Raw genomic sequence first — 23,502 nt, 5'->3', positions numbered from 1 at the left:
CTCTGAACCAACAGAAAGGTTCCCAGACCCCTGCAACAACAGCACTGTCCTTCACCAGTGGACAGTATTCACTCTCTGTCTGCAGGACAGTCTCAGGAGCTCTTAACCAAAAGCCAGGTTCCAGGACTTCTTCAATAACAGGACTGTCTTTCACCAGTGGACAAATCTGGCAAAACAACATCAAAACAGACAGACAAAGTACCAGCAAAACAGCCATGTTTCCTCAGTCCTTGGCAGCTCCAGGGGCAGGTCTCAAAAGTCCAGGGCAATTCAAAGTGTCCCTCAGCAATCCTCTCAGTTTCTCTCTGCCTCCAAAGGTGCTGCTTCCAAAAAGTTCTTCTGCCTCTCTCTTATGTCTCTCCAAACCAGCTCCTCCCAGTTCAGGACTCTCTTTTCAAGTCAACAAGTCATCCCACAGGTGGGATTAACAAGCTCTGGGTTTTAACACAATCAATTTGAAAACCAAGCCAATTCAGGGGGATCTTTATATTCCATTATTATCACAGTATGTTAGCACACATCAGAACCAACAACAAGACTGGAGCTGTTACAAGAATGGCAGATGTAAGGGGGTGGGTTCATTGACAATCTGGACAAGGTAACTGTTATATCATATTGGGCATGGGACTAGGTAATCTCCCTAACGAAAAGATAGCTTCTGCACAGCTGGGTTCAAAACCATGTGACCCTCAACCTGTCTCAACTGGCAAATTGGCCCTCTTGTTCCACCTCAGGGTAAGAGGTTTGTTCTAACTCATCAACAGCTGCATCACTATGCCGCTCACTGCCCAAGTCATATCCATGATGAATCAATAGCACCCTAAGAAGGGGGAAGAGAATTCAGCAGTTTCTTAGATCCTGTTTCCAGGAAAACAGTGGATAAGAATGGACTGTTTTTGAACACAGAACTAGCTAACCCTCTTCAGCCTTTTCTTAGTCCTTCCCCAGTCAGTCACCTAGACTTTGAGGTCCTTATCACTTTAAAGGGTTACATACATTCTGAATATTATCTCACATCTTCCACAAATGACAGGCTTCCTTTTCTCTGAGATGGTTCAGACAACTTCCCAGAAAAGGGCTCAGGAGACCAAGAGGTCTATTGTTTGGAAGTTCCTTGCTTTTTAACAGCAACATGGGAATGGTAAAACTATTTTTATATAACTAGAATGAATGTATATTCACATGGAGAAAGGGGGAGCACCTGGTTGACTTGATGGTCATCCTGAGACCCTGAAGGAAAGTCAGGGAAAATAATTATCCAGTTCCTGCAGAAGAATAGGGCAGCTCCTCCCTAGTGGCTTCAAAAGGAGCAAAGATTTGGTATCATTACCATAATGGAAGTGAGTCAGGGAATACTAAGTTGGTAGTGACACAGGGGGAAACTCTTCAGTATCAACTTAGATCCTGGTGCATGTTGAATGCAAAAGACTTATCACCTCTTAGCCATAAGGGATGTAGTATAGTCCTAATACTGTTCCTATTCACTGTCAATGCCTTAATCTAAAGACACCCCTCACCTCCCTCATCCCCCCCCAACTGTAAAGATCTGATATTACCCACCAAAGATGGTCCACATCAAAGGCAGGAGTCATAAGATAGGATTTTTGGTCTTCATTTTCTTCCATGTTTCTAACCATTTCCTCCAGGTTGGGGTAGGGAATTAAAATATTTTGTTGCAATTTTGTTTTAGTTTAGATTTTTCCCTCTATTACTGACTATGCCAGATTCCTCATATGCAGGAAATTAGGATTGCCCCTAAGGCATTTACATGGTAGAAGAGCCTTTCAAAATAAGATTACTATCTAAATTAGCATTCCTCCTCTCCCTCCCTACCTCCACCCCAATACCATATCGGTTAGGTAGATTCTTTCCCAGAGGTGATAAAGGTGGCTCCTTTCCTACTACATACAAATATGCCTATATTTCCCCATCCTGAAAAAACCTTCACTTGATCCTTCTATCCCCACTATTGTCCTATATCTCTTCTTTCCTTTATGGCTAAACTCCTCAAAAAGGCCATCTACATTAGACACCTACACTTTCTTTCCTCATTCTCTTCATCTCCTACAATCTGGCTTCTGACCTCATCATTCCATTAAAACTGCTCTGTCCAAAGCTATCAATGATCTTTTAATTGCCTTTAAAGGCCTTTTCTCAAATCTCATTTTTCTCAACTTCTCTGCAGCCTTCAATGTTGGTCATTATCCTTTCCTCCTAGACAGTTTTTTCTCTCTAGGTTTTTGGGGCACCACTTTCTTCTGGTTCTCCTACCTATCTCAATCTCCTTTACTGGATCCTCATCCAGATCATGCTCTCTAAACTATAAGTGTCCCTAAGGGTTCAGTCCTGGGTCCCCTTTTTTTCTCTCTTTTCACTTCACAGTGATCTCATAAACTCCAATGGATTTAATTACCATCTGTATTCTGATGATTTACAAATCTCCCCAGCTTGCCCTAACCTCTCTGCGGATCTCCAGTCATATATTTCTTGCTCCTAAACCCTCCCTCCCCTTCCTAACTTCCCTATTACTGTGGAGTCCATTATCCTTCTAGTCACTCAAGCCTACAACCTAGATATCATCCTCAGTTCCTCACTATCTCTCACTTCCCCAAAGCCTATCGATTTCACCTTTGCAATATCTCAAATAGGTCCCCTTCTCTATTCTGACTGCCACCATTCTAGTGCAGCCCCTCATCAACTCATGCCTAGACTACTACTGGTAGGTCTGACTGCCTCAAATCTCCACCTACTCCAATCCATCTTCCATTCAGTCATTAAAATAATTTTCCTAAAAAGCAGGTTTGTTCATATCACCACACTACTCAATAAACTCCAGTGGTTCCCTATTGCTTTCAGGACAAAATACAAAATATTTTTTGGTGTTCTACTCCCATATAACATACCACTTCTTATTTTTCCAGTCTTCTTACCTTTTATTCCCTGCCACATTCTCTTTAATACAGTGACATTGGCCTCCTGGCTATTCCACAAACAAGACATTTCATCCCTCAGCTCTAGGTATTTTCTCTGTCTGTCCCCCACACCTAGAACACTCTCCTTTCTCCATTCTAACAGGCTTCCTTTAAGTCCCAATTAGGATCCCTCATTCTACAGGAAGCCTTTCCCCACCTCTCTTAATTCTAGTGCCTTCCCTCTCTAGCGCCTTCCCCATTATTCTGGAAATAGCTGGTTTGTATGTATGTCATTGCTCATAGTCTACTCCATTAGACTGTGAACTCCTTCAGGGCAGGGCTGTCTTTTGCCTCTTTCTGTATACCTAGTACTTAGCAAAGTGTTTGGCACTTAATAAATGATTAGTGATTGACTGATAAAGCTATTGTCTAGACTTGAACAGCAGGCTGCTAAGGCTAAAACCACTTCTCAGTTGATGTAGCTTCCTACTGACCTCTGACCATACTGGCAAGGCTTCCAGGTCTTGCCAAAGACCTTCCAGGTCTAAAGTAAAAATGCCCAACCATATGGGATTGGAGTCCTTCAGATATGGTGGATGTCCCAAGGCCACCACAAGTCACGACACCAGAACAATGCTGATCAGAAGTGCTACAGTATTCTTGCTATGCTGTAACTAAGTAAACCTCCTTTTGCTAACTATCAAAGTGTATCATTTTAATATCTAACCTAAACTAAAAGAAAACCAGGCTGGGTCAGGTCTCCCCATTATAAGGAGCAGAAATTTAATCCATCAAATCTATCTCTCAGTGGGGAATTAGTTGGACAGAGAATTCATCTTTATGGGACAAAGTATTTATAACTCCCCAATTTATCCACATAAAAAAGGATAAAGAATAATCCTCACCAGAAGCCTCCAATCAATTCAAGTGATTTTACAAAAGCAAACCATATGTAAGTTACCCAAGACACTAAATTCTACAACTGACAAAAACTATGAAATTTTTCTTGCAACTGTCTGTGCCTCTTTTTAATGAAATATAATCCACCCTCTCACTCTCATACAGAAAGTTACTCCCTGAGAAGTAGTATTTGGCAGGGAAGAATGGGAAAAGTACTAGTAAGAATATACCAAGTACACTTTTGACACCTGCTGGAAGGAAGGTAGGCATTAATGAGAGTTCTAAAGCCTTCCAAAGTAGTTTTTCTCTATAATGTTGTTGGCAATGTATAAATTCTTCTCCTAGTTTGCTCACTTCGTTCTGTATCTGTTCGCTGAATTCTTTCTAGTTTCCTCTGAAACTGTCAATTTCATCATTTTGCATCATCAATAAATATTTATTTAAGTGCCTACTGTGGGCATGGCACTGTGCTAAGCACCAAAGATACAAAAAGAAGCAAAGGACAGCCCTTCCCCTCAAGGAGTTTACAATCTAACGCAGGAGACAATATGCAAACAAATAAATATACACTATGAAAGAGAAATACAAGAAAAATAGGAGGTGGTGCCAAGATGGTGGAGTAAAAGCAGGAACTTGAGATCGTCACCAATCACCACCAATACCTGTAAAAAATTACTCTAACCAAATTTTAGAGCTATAGGACCCATAAAATGACAGAGTGAATACATCTCCAGCTGAGGATAGTGTGGCAGGCCAAAAGGAAGGGTCTATTGCACCAGGCTGAGAGCAGAGTGCAGTCCCTCTTGGGCCACCCCGGCACACACAGACCCATGGCACAGATTGGCCAGAGCAGACCTAAGGGGACTGAATTACTGGCAGCTGTGGTGGTTTCCAGACTTCTTAACTCATAAACGCAAAAGCGAGAGTAAAATGTCAGTGGGGGATCTCCGTTGGATCTGGGTGAGAGAAGAGTACAATCCAGCCCCTGCCCTTGGGGCAGGCAGAGGTAACAGCGGCTGCAGCTGCTCCTGTGGCAGCTGCTTCTGGAGCTCCAGGCCCAAAGATAATGGGGGGAAAAGCAGCTAACAAGAGGGCAATTGCAGGAATCTCTCTGCTGGCACTGAGGCAGGATTCTCTTGCTTTGCCCTGCTTGGATGTGGGTGGTGGTACTGGAGTGAGGAGTGCTGGCATGGCAGAACCTGTTGAGGCTGTGGAGAGGCAGTCCTCACAGTTCTGAGGCAGGTGCCTAGAAGAAGCTCTGACAACAACAGCACAAAACCCCAGAAATTTGGGGGCACTTTGGGGCACTCTCCACTCAGGAAGTAGAGTTCTAACTTGGCAAAGAGCTCAAAAGTCAAGTAATTGGCTAGGGAAACAAGCAAATGGAGGAGGAGAAATGAGACTATAGGATCATCTTTGGCAACAAAGAAGATCAAAACATAGAACCAGAAGAAGACAACAAAGTCAAAACTCCTGCATTAAAAGCATCCAAGAAAAATATGAATTGCTTCCAGGCCTTAGAGGAGCTCAAGGATTTTGAAAATCAAGTAAGAGAAATGGAGGAAAAATTCAGAAGAGAAATGAGAATGATATGAGAAAATCATGAAAATCGAGTTCACAGGTTGCTAAAGGAGACCTGAATATTATATACTGAATATATACTGAAAATAATATACTGAAGAATATATATATATATATATATTCTGAAGAATATACTGAAGAAAATGACACCTTAAAAAAAAAGTAGACTAACTCAATTGGCAAAAGAAGTCCAAAAAGCCAATGAGGAGAAGAATGCCTTAAAAAGCAGAACTGGCCAGATAGAAGAGGAAGTTCAAAAGCTCACTGAAGAAAATAATTCCTGGAAGCTAATGACTTTATGAGAAATCAAGATACTATAAAACAGATCCAAACAAATGAAAGAATAGAAGGCAATGTGAAATATCTCATTGGAAAAACCACCGACTTGGAAAATAAATCCAGGAAAGATCATTTAAAAATTATTGGAATACCTGAAAGCCATGATCAAAAAAAGAGCCTAGACACCATCTTTCAAAAAATTATCAAGGAAAATTGCCCTGATATTCTAGAACCAGAGGGCAAAATAGAAATTGAAAGAATTCACCGATCACCTCTTGAAAAAGATCCCAAAAAGAAAACTCCCAGGAATATAGCCAAATTCCAGAGTTCTCAGGTCAAGGACATAATATTACAAGCAGTTAGGAAGAAACAATTTGATCACTGTGGAAACACAATCAGGATAACACAATATCTAGCAGCTTCTACATTAAGGGACTGAAGAGCTTGGTAATATGATATTCTGGAGAAGCTAGGATTAAAACCAAGAATCACCTACCCAGCAAAATTGAGTATAATACTTCAGGGGAAAATATAGTCATTCAACGAAATAGAGGACTTTCAAGAATTCTTGATGAAAAGACCAGAGCTGAACAGAAAATCTGACTTTCAAATAGAAGAATCAACAGAAGCATGAAAAGGTAAACAGGAAAGAGAAACTATAAGGAACTTATTAAAGTTGACATTCCTACATGGAAAGATATTTGTAACTCATGAGACTTTTCTCAGTATTAGGATAGTTGAAGGGAATGTATATATATGTACATATATATATATATATATATATATATGTATGTATGGGTGGGTAAATGTGTATAAATATATATGTGTCTGTGTGTATGTATGTATATGTATACATAGAGAGCACAGGGTCAGTTGAACATGAAGGGATGATATCTAAAAAACAAAATTAAGAGTTGAGAAAGGAATATATTGGGAAAAGGAAAAAGGGAGAAATAGAATAGGGTAAATTATCTCACATAAAAGAGGCAAAAGAAAGCTATTACAATGGAGAGGAAGAGCAGGGAGGTGAAAGGGAATGAGTCAACCTTACTCTCATTGAATATGGCTGAAGGAGAGAATAATATACACACTCAATTGAGTATCTTAACCCTACAGGAAAGATGGGGAGGAGATAAGAAGAGGGGATAACAGAAGGGAGAGCAGATTGGGGGAGAGGATAATCAGAAGCAAACTTTTGAAAAGGGACAGGGTCAAAGGAGAAAATAGAATAAATGGAGGACAGAATAGGATATAGGGAAATATGGTCTTTCACAATATGACTACTATGGAAATGTTTTGCATAACTACATATGTATAACCTATATTGAATTGCTTATCTTCCCAGTGGGGGTGGGTGAGGAGGGAAGAAGGGAGAGAATCTAGAACTCAAAGTTTTAAAAACAAATGTTTAAAAAAATTTGTTTTTTACATACAAACGGGAAATAAGATATACAGGCAATGGGGTATATAAATCTAGCTTGCCCTACAAGAAAGTAAGGAGAGAAGAATTAGGGGGGATATAAGAGAGGACAGATTGGGGAAAATGGGTATTCAGTATGCTTGCCTCTTGGGGCAGGGGTTAGGAGAGAGATGGGAAGAAAATCTGTAACTCAAAATCTTTGGGAAATGAATGTTGAAAACTAAAAATAAATTGTGAAAAAAGAACCTAAAAAAATTTTTTTAAACCCTGTTAAATCTATTAAACAAAATTCTCTATGACACATATGCCTGTATAATGTTAGTAATATATGAAAACATAAAATAATGTTTTGGTTAACTAAAAAACAAAAACAAAACCCAAATGTTAAAAAACTGTTGTTACATGCAACTGGGAAGTAAGATATACAGGCAATGGGGTATAGAAATCCATCTTTCTCTACCAGACAGTAAGGAGGAAGGGGGAAGGGGGGAGGTGGGATGAGGGAGACATAAGAGAGGGCAGACTAGGGGAAGGGGTAATCAGTATGCTTGACATCTTGGGGTGGGAGGTAGGTGAGAAATGGGGAGAAAATTTGGAACTTAAAATCTTGTAGAAATGAATATTGAAAACTAAAAACAAATAAATAAATTCTGAAAAAAAAAAGAAAAATAGGAAATGATTCAAAGAGGGAAGGCACTAGAATTAAAGAGGGTTTGGAGAAGACTTCCTAAAGATGGAGTTTTAGTTGGGACTTAAAGAAACTATGGAAAGTTGGTAGTCTGAGTCTAGGGAAAAGTGGTCCGGATAAGGTGGGACAGCCAGAGAGAATGCCTAGTGCAGAGAGATAGAGTGTCTTGTTTATAGAATAGCCAGGAGGTCAGTATCACTGGATCTAAGCATATGTGTAAAGGAATAAGGTATAAGACTGGAAAGGTTAAGAGAGGGCTAGGCTATGCAGGGCTTTGATAGCCAAACAGAGCATTTTTTATTTGATCCTGGCAACAGGAAGCCACTGAAGTATGAGTGTGTGTATGGGGGTTGGGGGGATAAGAGATGATATGATGAGATCTGCATTGCAGGAAAAAAATTTTTGTGGCTGAATGGAGGATGGATTGGAGTGGGAAGAGAATTGAGGCACACAGGTGTAATGGCAAGCACAGAAGTAGTCCACAACTTGTTTCAGCTATTGAATTAACACCTTGTTTCAGTTCAAGTTTCTTTTGAGCCTTGTATCAAGTCTGTTAAGAAACAGAAGATGTGATCCCCACAACTCGTAAACCCTAGAACTCATGAACTCCTGCAACAGGAAGGGGAGGAACTAATGACCATATATAAGGAGAGGCCCAGGCTTGAGACAGCAGAACTGAGAAGAAGACTCTTGTGGTGGCAGAGTCAAGAAGGAGAAAACTTGTGGTATCCCAGCACTCTGTTTGTCTGCTCTGTTTGTGTTGATGTTTCTTTGTGATACTTTGTACAGAAGCCCTGGGACCTGACTGGAAGCCCTGAAAGAGGATTTTCTGGTTGTATGTTTACAGAAGTCCTGAAAGAAGATTCTGGAGGTCCTGGGACTTTACCAATGATTTGTGCTGACCTCCTGAACCTTGTTTGTGGGTCTGTGTTGATTTCTATATTGATGATTTGTGTTGAGTTCTCAGACCTTGTTGGTGGGTTTGGGTTGATTTCAGATAGTGATGGTGCCAGTAATGTGTATGAATATTATTGTGGCTCTGTCAAGCTTTGTCTTCCCAGAAACAGGAACTGTAAAGGACTCGAGGTGGACTGGACACTGTGAACTTCAATATGGAATGGGAACTGGATGAAGAACTGGACAAGGAGCTGGACAATGAACTAGGAGTTGCCTGCCTTTGAACACAGGTGACAGCTGAAGCTGGGACCATGGAAGAGGAACCATGGAAGCTGAAAGTCAGCCTCGAATCAAGTTGAAAGAAGAGTGTACTTGGATACTGTGTAATGACTGAGAAGATTATGATTTACTGTGACCTAGGCTTTTGTACTTTGTGATTGAATTAAGGATTTTGTGATTAAATGAATGTACTTTGTTTAAAATATGTGACCATTTTGGTGAAAAACTATGTGGCCATTTTAGTGATAAGTTGTTGAATTGTAACATTGTGAATGCTGTATTTTGATTTTCTATGAATGTTTTGCTCTGGTTTGTTATTGAATAGAGAGCTCACTATACTATGTAATCAGAACCTTGAAAGCTGTTCACAGCAGCAGTCCTCTGGAAAGCTGCTCGTGCTTGGCTTTACAACAGGCTATCATAATAAAAATAAATAAATCAATAATAAAAATAAATAAAAACAGATTGGATATATGCAGTGAGAAATGTCAGGAATACAGGAATAATATGATAATATTCCATTATATTCATATGCCACAATCTTTTAGCCTTTCCCCAATAGAATGACACCCCCTTAATTTGTAATTTTTGACAAAGCCAAAAAGAGCTACTCTAAATATTTTGTACATATAAGACTTTTATCTTTATCTTTGATCTCTTTTTAGAGAATTCTAGTAAATGGTATAGCGGGGTCAAAGGGTTCACAAAGTTTTGTTACTTTGGGGGCCTAGATCCAAACTGCTTTCCAGAATGTCAGGACCAATTCCTGGAACCAGGAATACCTACATTCAAATCTGGTATCAGCCTGACCTCAGGTATTTCCTAGCTCTGTGACTCTGGTTAAGTCTGGATCTAATCTCTTTTTGGCTCAGTTTTCTCAACTGTAAAACAGAAATAATGATGGGGTCATGGAGAGTTGGACATGACTGAAATGACTCAACAACAATTATTATATATATGATCTATGATCACTGTGTAATAATTATAACTGCAACTTGGAGATTTGGCAAGAAAAAGAGAATTAGGGCATCAAAAGCAAGAATAAAATTTAAAAAAAAAACTGAGTTTATCCTATCAAGTTGGGCAGAGTGTGCATTAAACATTCATATCTCTGTCTTCAAAAAGCAATCAACAAAACCTACCAGAGTGATGAAATTATCTGAAAGATCAAATTCATTTCTCCAAGTTTCTCTCCTGTATAGCTTGATGGTGTTTCCTACTGGAATTGCCAGTAGCTATTAGGAAGATAAATATTTTAAATCAAGTTAAACAACTTTGGGCTAAGTTTAATTTAGAAATAAAAAGTAAATGAAAGTTTTAATCATTAGACTTTTATCTAATAATTTTATAAATCATTTTAATCATTAGAGCATTAACTACACTGATAAAAAAAAGAAAGCTATTTATTACTAACTGAAACATTTTAAATATAATACTATGCAGAGTCCATCCTACTCTTATCAACTTATTACACTAAAGCTTTGGCAAAAGGTACTATTACTTTAAACCTGGCAACCACTATTTTAAAAATGGATATCCAAACACTCTATGTACTTTCAAACTGTGCAATTTGTCTCCTCTGATGAGGATGACCTGTGAGAAGGATATATAGCAATGGAATGGCCTTAGAGAGGAGACTATTATCCATCTTCAAAAAAACCTAGAATGCTTTCAACATTTAGCTTTTGGTTTTTAAACTTTACAAGAAAAATTTCTTACACATTTCCAATTATTAACATTTTGATAGAAAGAATAATACATATTTCTAATGCTAATTTCAAAATCCAAAACAAAAATTTACATGAAAAACACATCAACTTTTATCATTTCAATGTGGCAAAAAAAACTATTTAGAAAGTAAAAATTTTGGTTTTTTAATGAAAGAGAACTAAAAATTGTGGTTTTTTAAAAATGTAGACTGTACAATTCTTAAAGTGCCATTTTAGTCTTAAACACTTCAGTAGGAAAAAAGGTCTTAAATTATTTCCATGTTAACTTTGATTTATTCTGAAGTTTCTGAGTATATTGAAGGCCTTGCAATCAAAAGTTGACAGATTTGAGTAAAAAATTAAAATAAAGGTTAAAATGTTTTCAAGTTTCACTTACCTTCCCACTTTTTGGCTGCCAAGCAAGTCTGCATATTGATTTTGCATTTATCACATCGTTACACTTTTGTAGCAATGGCCAACTTATAGCACATGTCTGATTTTTAAAAATTAGAAAATTATGTAGAATTCAAACATACAGGTTTTGAAACAACATAATATTAGTTTTTCAGTTAAAATTTTATTTTTAAATAATCAAAAATTCTCACAAAATGACAAAGCAGCAAATTTGTCTTAATTATATTTAAGTTAATCTTTTAAAAATTATAAATGTGTAAAATATTTGCTTAATATTTTGAATGCTTTTGGAAGTAGGTAGGGTACAAATTTTAAATTATTATTACTATTAATATATATGCTACATATAGATAATATGCATTCATTCATCCAACAAGCATTCTATTGGGGAATACAAATGCACATATATTGGTAAACACCTTGAGAACTGACACTTTTATTTTTATCTTCATAACCCCCATACCTAGTACAGTGCCTGGTACACAAAAGACATTTAATAAATGCTAGTTAATTCATCTATAGGAATGTATGGAGTAGAAAAAAGGTAAATAATTATTAGCTGGACATAGGAGGGGGAATGAAAATCAGGAAAGGCCTCATGACAAGGTGGTACTCGGTCTGAAACTTGAAGAAAACTAGGGATCCTCAGAAGCAGATAGGAGGGAATATATTTCAAGCATAGAGACACAGAGACAGATCATTGTATATGAGGAAACATACCGTCCAGTACAGCTGGACAGTAGTGTGTCCAGGTACAAGTAACACAATACAGCTGGAAAAATAAGTTGGCACTAGGATTTGAAGGACTTTAAATAACAACTAGAAGGGTTTACATTTTATCCTTGAGGAAATAAAAAGCCTCTGGAGTCTTTATAAACATAACTCCGGGTCTTTATAAATACAACTTACTTACATGCCCCTTTGACCTATTATGTTTCTATATAACACACAAATATGTGAATAGACAAAAAGTCCATCTAATGCCACCCAGAGATAAGCAGAATAGACAAAAAGTTACTCATCTAAGCAGTTGCTAGGCTATTCAGACTAATGATATCATGCAATATTATAAGCAGTAAATATCTGAAGAATCAGGAAATACACACAAATATTTAAAGTGAAATGGATGTTTACCTGATCTGAGATTTGCCATACTTTAACTGAGCCATCACAACTTGCTGATGCCTGAATAGGTAAACAAAAGTTAAAAGTATATTTCTATTCATAAGCCCTATCCAAATCATAAAAGAATAGCAAATTATAAAATTTTATCAAATCAAATTTATCAAATTGCATATAAGTTTCTCCTTAATTATTCTCTTACAAGTCTAAAAAACAAACATTTATAGTTGAGAATAAATGAAAACAATTAAAAAACTACCAGAAAGATGTCCTTTGGATCAAAGGAAACACTTAACACAGGGGCATCATGTCCTTGAAATGTTTTCTGTTGACTACTATCCATCACATCCACAACTTTCACCATAAAATCACTGTAAACAATGAAATGATTATATATGAATAAAAGGAAAAATGAAAAACCTTTTTAAAAACCATGACTCAGATGTAATACATACTTCAAAATATTAAGTATTTTAACAATATCTGATTTTTACTTAACTTTTACCTCTGCTTACATATGTAATCTGAAATTGCATGTCCAAAATCCTAATAATAATCCCAATAATAATATCTGCACTGACTATATGTTAAACTTTTCTACACTTCCAAGTTTAATATTCTGTTTAAAAAATTATAGGGGCACCACAGTTATCACTGAACCTGTCTCTAAAGGATATCATAATTTTCCCTATCCCTAATAAACAAGAGAAATTTCAAATAACAGAATCTAAACTTGGTTAACTTGTATAGCCTTCAACAAAAGTATTTTAATAAGATTGTACATCAAAAATTCACCTTTATATCCTTATTTTTTCAATCAAAAATACATACTAAGAATCATCTATGAAGTAATATGCGAAAATTTATTGTGAAGTTACAAAGGAAATAATTCCTGCCTTCAAGGAGTTTACAATCCTTAAACTATTTTTAAAACCCAGAATAATGTGACATAGTAGAAGATATAAAAAAACCACCTAGGTCACAAGATTTTAGTAGCATAGATCTAGAACAGAAAGGTACCTCAGAGACTCCTTATCTTAAAAATGAGGAAATGGGCACAGAGAAGTTAAATGACTTGCCCTGCGTCTCACAGGTAATAAAGATGAGATGTAGGATCTCCAGGTCTTCTGACGCAGAGCTAGCATGGTATTTTTTCTTGTCTGTTTTCTGGGAGCATCACTAATTTTTCAACTATTTAGGATTGAATTTTCTTTTGGTGATCTCTTTGTTTACACTGTGATAGTTATTGTATATATACTGCTCTCATAGTTCTCCTTACTTCTCTCTACACTGATTTATACAAATCTTTCTTCTTTCTCTGAATTTCTAAGCCATTTTATACTCTACATTAATATATCTAGTACATTCACATACCACAGTTTTTTCAGCTATTCCCCAATTGATGGACAACCACTTTGCTTCTAATTCTTTGCTAACACAAAGAATAAATCTACAAATATTTTGCCATATAATGGATCTCTATCTATCACTGAAATCCTTGGTGTATATACTCAGTATGGGCTACTGAGTTGCTTTTCTTGTCTAATAATTAGGTCAAACTAAAATCCAAAATAATTGAACTAGTTTAAATAGCACATCAGCATTCCTGTCCTTCCACATTCACTCCAACACTAACTGTTCCCAACTTGTGTCAAGGTCATTTTATACTAAATTGTTAGCTTTTCCAACGTCAAACATTACCCAGATCCAGCAGCAATTTTGGTACCATCTCTATCAAAGACCACATGGTTTGCATTTGCAGTGAAGCGAGTCAGTATACCATCTGGAGTTCCATCAGGGAATGTATGAATTTGAATAGTATTATTAGATACTGAGGTGACCAATTTTCCTTTCTACAAAAAAAAAAAAAAAATACACACCAGAATTAATTACAGAATTGTAAAATGAAAAATGTTTGACAGGATGAATCAAAACTGACCCCAAATTTTTCCATATTCAAAATTTCAAACAACTATTAAAGGTCCTAAATATCAATTGAGTACATTTGTAATACTTAACAATTTAAAAACATAATTTGAAAATGTTTCCACTTCTCCAATAAGCGATGGAACATTAACTTAATTATGTAGCATAAGACATTAGGAAATATTCAAAGGGTAACATTTAAAAATGTGATTTATCATTCTTTACCCCAACATTTAAGAAAAGGAGGGATATGGTAAAGTTAATTTTTAAAGGGAAAAAGATACCTTTATCCCTTATTATTTTAATTTGCTGGAGTCTAGCATAACAAGAAGTCCCTTATATAAGAAATATTACTTAACTTTTAAAAATTACATATAATTTTTCCTTCTTTGCAGAGATGTGGAGTACATAAATGTAGAGTGCTGAATACAATATTAGACTCAGTGCTTTGGTTGTATTTGCTAAATTGTTTTTGTTTCTTTTTTTTTTAAACAATGGATACAGGGGAAAGAGAGGGAAAATATCCAGAAATGAAGGCAATATAAAAACAAAAAAATCAACAAAAAAGTTTGAAAATCATGTCCATATTATTAAATATATTCAAAAGTTGACATTTTTCATTCCTTGATGTTTTTATTTTTCTTTTTTTTTAAAGCAACTGGGGTTAAGTAACTTGCTCAAGGTTACACAGCCAGTTATTTCTGGGTGTGGTGCTAAGTATCAGAGCCCGGATTCAATCCCAGGTCATCCCGACTCTGGGGCCAGTGCTCTTACTCACTGTGCCACCTGGCTGCCCCTAAGCAATTGGGGTTACGTCACTTGCTCAAGGTTACACAGCCAGGTGTTTCTGGGTGGGTGCTAAGTGTCTGAGCCAGATTCAATCCCAGGTCATCCCGACTCTGGGGCCGGTGCTCTTACTCGCTGTACTACCTGGCTACCCAGATGTTTTTATTTCTTAAAGAGTAGACAAAGGGCAGCAAGGTGGAGAAGTGAATAGAGCACTGGCCCTGGAGTCAGGAGGACCTGAGTTCAAATATGACCTTAGACACTTAACACTTACTAGCTGTGTGGTCTTGGGTAAGTCACTTAACCCTAATTTCAGGGTGGTTAGGTGGAGCAGTGAATAGAGCATCAGCCCTGGAGTCAGGAGGACCTGAGTTCAAATCCAGCCTCAGACACTTAACACAAAAACTAGCCGTATGACTTTGGGCAAGTCACTTAACTCCAATTGCCCTGAAAAAAAAAGAAATCACTTAACCCCAATTGCCCTGCCTTCCCCCTTCTAAAGAGGAAAAAAAAAAGAGTAGACAAAAGAATATATACACTTTTGAAAAAGCATCAGTTTGCCAAAGTATGAGATTCAAACTGATCCAGTATCTTTTAACAAAAAGATCTCATAATCATCTTTAATAATACCTTTAAAGCACAGGAATAAGCCTTATCTCCAACATTAATAGATTTAGGATCATCGGCATCCAGGTCTTTCCAAATTCTCACATCTCCATCACTTCCACAAGTTACAATACAACTGTTAAAAAAAAAATTACACATATATACATATATCTATGCAAATACACAACCCACACTCACACAAATATATATTACAATACTCACCTAGTTTTTCTGATAAAAAAGTGTCACACGTAACCATTTTTATTTATGGATTCAAGCTGCCACTTGATAAATTTACTCACATTTTTCATATTTAAACAAAGGATACCACTAACTTCCTTCAACTGTTAAAAAAAAATTAAAATGGGGGGAAATGGGATAAGATTCTAAGGATCCCTTCTTGCTCTAAATTTTAAGATGCTATGGTTATTCATGATCACTGAAAGAAAAATATCAATGAATAAGTAGCATGAAAAATATACGAGCTCAACTGTTCACAGTTTATATGAATTGTGGTATATAAAATACAGATCACATTTATGTAAGACTTTGAGGGCCCACCTCTTACTACAACCTCCTACCTCCTGACTGAGCTCCCAGAATCCCTAGATCATACCTCCTTCTGGTCCTTCAGGCACTCCCAGAAAAAAAGTGATACCATCTGCCTTGAGGTCAGGTTTTGAGGGATATCTTGAATTATTTTGATATACATATATCTTTAAAGTTCTTCCTCCAAAAAGACTCATCTTCATTTTCTGATATTCTGCCTGGATTCATTCACCCCAAATCCACTTCCCAACACCAGTTTCTGCTCCTTTATTCCCATCCATCTCAACCCTATCCAGAGATACCCTACTCCAAATCTGCCCATCCATTTCATTGTGCTCTCTTACTGCAATCTTAAACCTCTTCCCCTCTCTCCTATCTTCTGGCCTTCACTGCAACCTACCTACCTACCTCCTGATGACACTATTTCTTTGGTCACCCCTTCTAGCACTGGCTACACTTTCTTTCATACCATTCCTCTTATCATTCTCTGGTGGAAGAGTTGTTTCCTACTGCCATTTCCAGACTCTCCATTACTATAATAATAGTAATAATCACTTAAAAACCTCTCTTCCTTTGAAGTTTACCATATACAAATATTTCACCCATTTTCATATCTTGGTGGCAATTATTTACTGACATCCAAGGAATCTTGCCTCCTTCTTTGATGAGCTCTCTCTCTTTCTACCCCAAATCCTACCATGATAATGGCAGACTTCAACATACATATTGATGTTCCCTCAAATACTCTAATTTCCAAGTTCCCCAACCTGATCAATGATCTATTCATCTACTCTACCTTACAACTATACACAGGGAGTAAGACACTTGATAATTTCATCACCCAAAAGTACATCACTGCTGTATTCAAGAACTCAGAAATTCTTTTATCTGATCATAATCTTTTTCATCCCAGATTTCCCTATGCCATACTTCCCCAACTCTATTCTTTATCCTCACCACTGACTCTAACGTGTCTCATCCTCAAAACTTTCCCAGGATATCCTCCTACTGGCTACAATCTCTTCCCTCCTCAATCTTGATTAACCCCTTGATGAACCAGTTCAACTCTACACTATGCTTTTCTTTCAAATCCTTTGCCCCTTTGTCCTACTGCCAACCACACACCTTGTTCAATCACAACCCTTGATTACTTCCAGCATGCACTTCATTTAGTTCTAGTCATGTGCAGTTAAATGGGTCTGGAGGAGGTCATGAAAGCGCTAACTGGCTCAAATTCATTACCGTTACCTAAAATCAAGGCAGCAAGGCAATCCTCCTATTCACTAAATTAATTTTCTGTCTAACCAGAGCAACTCTGAATCTTCTCTTCTTATATCAAGAATTATATCCTGCTACATTCATCTCCAAACCTCTCAGCGGGAACTCATCTCATATTTCACTGAAAAAAATGAAGTCATTAGCCAAGATCTCCTCCTTCTCACATCAATCCTCACTATTTCCTTCTTCTCCACAGTATGTAGCCCTCCTTATAGATTAGGAGAAGGATAAAGGGAGCCAGGGGGGCAGAGTCAAGATGGTGGAGTAGAAACAGGATTTCTGTGCAGCTCTGGCTCCCACCTCCTCCAATTCATGCAAAAATTGACTCTAGACAAATTTTGGAGCTACAGAACCCACAAAATGAATGACACAGAGAAGCTAACCTCCCACTGAGGACAGCCCAGCAGGCCAGCAGCAAGCAGCCAGCACAATGCTCTGGGAGCCGACCCCAAGCAGAGGTTTTAGCCTCAGGGAGCCCTGACCAGCCACCGGCTGGAGGGACTTCAGATCACCAGCAGCTGTGGCAGTTTCCAAAATTATCAACCCATAGACACCAAGGACAAAGTGAGAGGTCAGTGCAGTGTGGACTTTGGGACCTGGGAATCTGGAGTGCAATCTGCCTTTGACCCCGAGGCCAGAAGCGGCTGAGGCACTGCAGCTGTGCAGCCACTGCCTTGTGGTTGTGTCAGAGCTCCTAGTCTGCAGATTGTAGGGGGACCAAGCAACCAGTATAAGGGGTAATTGCTCTTGCTTTAACCTGCTTGGATCTGGATTGCAGTCTAGGGTGGAGGTCCTGGGGTGCGTGAGCAGTTTGCCAGAGCGTGTGGAGGCTTCAGAGAGGGCACCCATCTAATACCTCCGGCAGCTGAGAAAACCCCAGCATTTGGTACAAAGCTCTCCTGTCTGGTAGCAGAGTTCTACTGTGGCAAAAGGCTCAAAAGTCAAGTAATTGAGTGGCAACATGAACAAGCAAAGGAAGCAAAGTAAACAGAGAAACCCAACTTTACACTCCTATTTTTGGGACAAAAAGGATCAAAGTATGGAACAGGAGCAAGACCGAGAAGTCAGAACTCCTGCAACAAAAGCTTCCAAGAAAAATATGATCTGGTTATAGGCCATAGAGGAGCTTAAAAAGGATTTTGAAAACCAAATAAGAGAAGTGGAGGAAAAATGGGGAAGAGAAAGGAGAACAATGCAAGAAAATTATGAAATGAAAGTTTGACTGAAGAAAATAACACCTTAAAAAATAGACTTAACTCAGATGGCAAAAGAGGCTCAAAAAGGCAATGAGGAGAAGAATGCCTTAAAAAGCTGAATTTGCCAGATGGAAAAAGAATCTCAAAAGCTCACTGAAGAGAATTATTCCTTCAGAATTAGATTGGAGCAAATGGAAGCTAGTTACTTTATGAGAAATGAAGATGCTGTTAAACAGATCCAAACATGAAAAAATAGAAGGCAATGTGAAATATCTCATGGGAAAAACCACTGAATCGGAAAATAGATCAAGGAGAGATAATTAAAAAATTATTGGACTACCTGAAAGCCTTGATCAAAAAAAGAACCTAGAAATCATCCTTCAAGAAATTCTCAAGGAAAATTGCCCTGATATTTTAGAACCAGAGAGCAAAACAGAGGTTGAAAGAATCCACCAATCACCTCCTGAAAAAGATGCCAAAAAGGAGGATAAAGGGAAAGATAGAATAGGGTAAATTATCTCACATAAAAGAGGCAAGAGAAAGCTATTATAATAGAGGCAAAGAGCAGAGAGGTGAAAGGGAATGAGTCAACCTTACCCTCATTGATTATGGCTTAAGGAGAGAATAACATACACACTCAAATGGGTATCTTACCCTACAGGAAAGTAGGGAGGAAGGGGATAAGAGGGGGGATGATAGAAGGGAGGGCAGATTGGGGGAGAGGGTAGTCAGAATCAAACACTTTTGAAAAGGGACAGGGCAAAGGAGAAAATAGAATAAATGGGGGGGTGGGATGGGATGGAGGGAAATACAGTTAGTCTTTCACAATATGACTACTATGGAAATGTTTTGCATAACTACATGTATAACCTATATTAAATTCCTTGTCTTCTCAGTGGGGGTGGGTGAGGAGGGAAGAAGGGAGAGAATCTGGCACTCAAAGTTTTATAAAGCAAATGTTAAAAAATTGTTGTTACATGCAACCAAGAAATAAGATATATAGGCAATGAGGTATAGAAATCCATCTTGCCCTACAAGAAAGTAAGGGGGAAGGAGGGAAGGCGGGGATGAGAGGAATATAAGAGAAGGAAGACTGGGGGAAGAGGTAGGGAGTAGGGGAGAGATGGGGAGAAAATTTGTAACTCAAAATCTTGTGGAAATGAATGTTGAAAAATAAAAATAAATAAATAAAAAGTAAAAAAAAAAATACCCCTCCTCATCTATCGCCAAGGCAATATTCACAGCACTGACAGTAACTATGAATATGCCAGCATAGTTCTGAATGGGAAAATATAAAAGACTCTCCACATAGAAGACAGAGCAAAACATTTATTCAGAAACCAGAAAACTAAATCGATCATAGCAAAGAAGAAGCTAATACACCTTAATGCTACAGAAAGCAATACCATCCCAAAACCTTCCCCCTGTTCCCATCTTCCCACAAACACTCACAATCCTAGCTGTCTGCTTACCTGTGTCCTCTCCTCCCTCTGTTCTAACTGCTCTGGCTCTTTTCCTGTTCCACCCTTTCCTGCTCCACCTGTTCATCAAACTCCTGCCACCACAGGCTCCATGTGATTATATGCGGCCTATTAAGGGGAAGGGAAGATCTTCAAATTCCCTTAGGCCTATTAAGTGGCAGGGAAGATCTTCAAATTCCCATTCCCATTATACCTTGTCAAGTCTAACCCCTCTATAAGCATCTTTGATTCCATCCTTCTATCTTCTCCAGAAAATTGCCGCCATTACACATTCTTCATTCTTTCCCTATTTACTTGCTCCTCCTTTTCTTTCTACAAATATGCCCATGTTCCCCATAGTTTAAAAAAAAAACCCTATCTATTCTACTATCCCTATTAGTTAACCTATAATAATAATAAACCTATAGATCTTCTCCCTTTTCAGGGTTGCTTTCTACCTTTGGTATCCACCTGCTTTACTTAACTCTCACCTGTGGCTCCAAGAAGCTGTAGCATACAGCAGCCACATCCCAGTAAACCATTTCAGCAGATGGGCTAAACCAGGTTTAGCTAAACTCTCAGTTACCCTTGAGAGTTCTCAAACCCTTTCTGTGAGTTAGGAAGGTATCTACCCTCAGGCACGTGAAGATTTCACCAGGCAGAATGGGTGAATGCGAACATTATGTTCCACTGGCCATGAAGGCAGTCAACACAAGCATTGGGGAGCATTTAGAGCTTTGTTAGACATCAAAGATGCCAAGGTCATCCACTATATCCCAAGTCATCACCAGTTGTCTTGTTTTGTCGCACCACTGGACTCCAGTGACTCTGGAAGAGAAAGTGAATCCAATGACTTCCCACAACTCTGCCTCACTTAAATCCATTTTATGGGTAAGTCAAAGGACAACATCCACATCATTTTACCATTTTTACCTACCTCAAAGTCCTATGGCAACATGAAAGTGACAAAGCAGCCGGTGCAAATAACAGTGGGAGCTGTAGTCACAACCCTGCACACAAGCAGCCCAGGATACAAGGTTGTCTTCTTAACTGGGACAAGCAGCAGTGGGATTTGGCAGCCCCCTGGGTTTCTGAGCAGCCTTTTTCAAGGACTACACTGCTCACCTCCTGGCATGAGGAAAAGGCTAGAAAAAGGTGCCCTAAAAATTGTCTGCTTCACCTAACCTAACTCTGGCCTGCTTAGTGAGTGCAGCAAGTGAGGATTCTATCCTGTCGTCAAAACACAAAAAAAATTGTATAAAACCTTTTGTAAAAATTATTCCAATCGGGGCGGCCAGGTAGCACAGTGAGTAAGAGCACCGGCTCCAGTGTTGGGATGACCTGGGGATCAAATCTGGGCTCAGATACTTAGCACCACACCCAGAAATAACTGGCCGTGTAACCTTGAGAAAGTTACTTAACCCCAGTTGCTTAAAGAAAAAAATTATTCCAATCTCCACTGTTACATGGAATGTGCACACACTTACGAACAACACAAAATTTAGTAGACCTGAAGAACAAACAGCTCTTGTTGCAAGAGAACTCAGAAAGTATTATAGCTGTAAGTAAAACAAGGCTGGCAAATGAAGGTCAGCTTACAGAAGTCCTAACTGGATACACATTTTTCTGCAGAAGCCATAGGAATGGGGAACACTGTGAAGCTGGTGCAGGTTTCAACCCCAAACTTCTTTCCAGTCTTAGTGGATAAGCTGCTTTTTTTCTTGAGCTGGAGTCTAAGCTGAGTTATAGAATCTTCTGAGGAAGATGGGAGTGGGTGACTGTGAACTACTGACTACAAGGTCCTCTTTCCCAGTATGCTTTCTAGTTACAAAAGGTACCACCTATAGCAAGGACGTCTGGGGAAGGATTAAGAAAGTCTAGGAGAGGGGCAGCTAGGTGTCACAGTGAATAGAGAGCTGGCCCTAGAGTCAGGAGGACCCGAGTTTAAATCTGGCCTCAGACACTTAACACAAAAACTAGTCATGTGACCTTGGGCAAGTCACTTAACCCCAATTGCCCTCCCAAAAAAAAGGCAAAAAAAAAAAGGAAGTCTAGGAGAAGCTAACTAGTCAGGTGATCGCCTTGATCAACTGAATTATGTTCAAAATAAGTTTCTGTCATTTTTTAATTCCTCTCTTCTAATTATAAAAAACAGCTCTGTAAATCACTCCAGGTCTCTGACATCTGAGAAGTAAAATGACCTGACTTGATATGCAAATGCTAGTTTTGCAAATTAAATCACAGATCCTAGGTAACTTTGTCCTTGGTTTCCTTTTATTTCAGATAATTAAAAGCTGACACTTGGGATTTCCTGACTCTAAAACAGTTCCAAAGTCTGTGATTTTAGATATTTGGTATTATCTATTATATTATTCCTTCTTTGAGTAACTGTGGATCAACCTCATTTAATATACAAAAGTATATTGTATTTCTTAAAGCTTATACATATAAACATTATTCTATTTACTATGCTAATATTTCATATCTGCATAAAATATTAGGAAAATACATTACCTCCCAGAATCATCAAAACAAACATCTGTATGTCCCTCTGGATGTCCATATCTCATTGGCATTTGAGTAGCAGGCATCTCTTCCTTTTGCTATCCGAAACAGGTTTTTCTAAAAAACCTACCTTAAATTTAAAAATATAATAAATTTAAATTAGCTAATAAAAACTAGATGATAAAGAACACAGTTCAATGTAATTACCAACCTTGATTCTAGAGAGCTAATGAAACTGTTACTGCCTCTCTGCAGAGCTAGTCTACTACAGGAGTGCAATGAAGCATATATGCTTTTAGATACAGCCAAAATGTGAGTTTGTTTTATTTAACTGTACATTTTTGCTATGAGGGAGAGTTCTGTGAAGAGGTGGTTACTGGGAAACGAGACCTATGTTTTTAAAAAATCAATACAACATTTAAACATTTTTTTAAAACCTTGATTTCCTAGAATATAGCTCTTCTGATCTGGAATCTCTACCCCACCCTTCCCCTTCATTAATTAGATCAGTATTAGTCCTACACCTGCCCAATGTAAACTGACAAATACTTCTACCTCCTACAAGCCTTCCCTCTATTGCCTTCCTTCCTAGTTGCCCTGTATAAAGCTTGTTCGTAAGCATTTGCTTGGATGTTGTCTCCCTAGAATTGTAGGCTCCTTAAGGGACTGTACTGCCTCTTTTTGCATCCCCCTTAGCACAGTGCCTAGCACATAGTAGGCTCCTAACAAATGTTTGTTGAATTGAATATAAACTGACAAACATAAATCTAGCTGAAGAATGGGGATAGTGGGAAGGGAGAACTGAAGAGGAAATTATAAATTTAAAACAACTTCCAAGAATTGTTTTTCAGCAACAACAAAAACCTTTCAGGGAAGGAGAGGGATAGAGGGAGGGGAAACGGGGGAGAGGAAGGAGAGAGAGAGAGAGAGAGAGAGAGAGAGACAGAGAGACAGAGAGAGAGAGAGAGAGAGAGAGACAGAGAGAGAGACAGAGA

General features: G+C 38.2%; 1 protein-coding gene across 3 annotated transcripts in view; it reads right to left on the bottom strand.

The window, feature by feature from the left end:
* WDHD1 (WD repeat and HMG-box DNA binding protein 1) overlaps nucleotides 1–23,502 on the bottom strand; it is an 82,697-nt gene that overhangs the window by 58,708 nt on the left and 487 nt on the right. For 2 of the 3 annotated variants that reach the window (XM_069082330.1, XM_069082332.1), the window contains exons 2-8: nucleotides 22,517–22,637; nucleotides 15,544–15,655; nucleotides 13,903–14,054; nucleotides 12,461–12,572; nucleotides 12,214–12,264; nucleotides 11,063–11,158; nucleotides 10,099–10,191 (exon numbers count right to left, since the gene is read on the bottom strand). In XM_069082330.1, the coding sequence (XP_068938431.1) occupies nucleotides 10,099–10,191; nucleotides 11,063–11,158; nucleotides 12,214–12,264; nucleotides 12,461–12,572; nucleotides 13,903–14,054; nucleotides 15,544–15,655; nucleotides 22,517–22,593 (693 nt within the window). In that variant the 5' untranslated portion in view covers nucleotides 22,594–22,637. The remainder of the gene's footprint in view (nucleotides 1–10,098; nucleotides 10,192–11,062; nucleotides 11,159–12,213; nucleotides 12,265–12,460; nucleotides 12,573–13,902; nucleotides 14,055–15,543; nucleotides 15,656–22,516; nucleotides 22,638–23,502) is intronic. The other variant, XM_069082331.1, reaches the window with a different exon arrangement.

The sequence above is a fragment of the Petaurus breviceps genome, unplaced genomic scaffold (genome assembly GCF_028583685.1).
Source record: "Petaurus breviceps papuanus isolate PSGF00001 unplaced genomic scaffold, PetGlider_PUasm1.0 164, whole genome shotgun sequence".
In the NCBI taxonomy this organism is placed as follows: Eukaryota; Metazoa; Chordata; class Mammalia; order Diprotodontia; family Petauridae; genus Petaurus; species Petaurus breviceps.
Note: the sequence above shows the minus strand (reverse complement) of the source record. Positions and strands in the feature narration are given on the sequence as shown.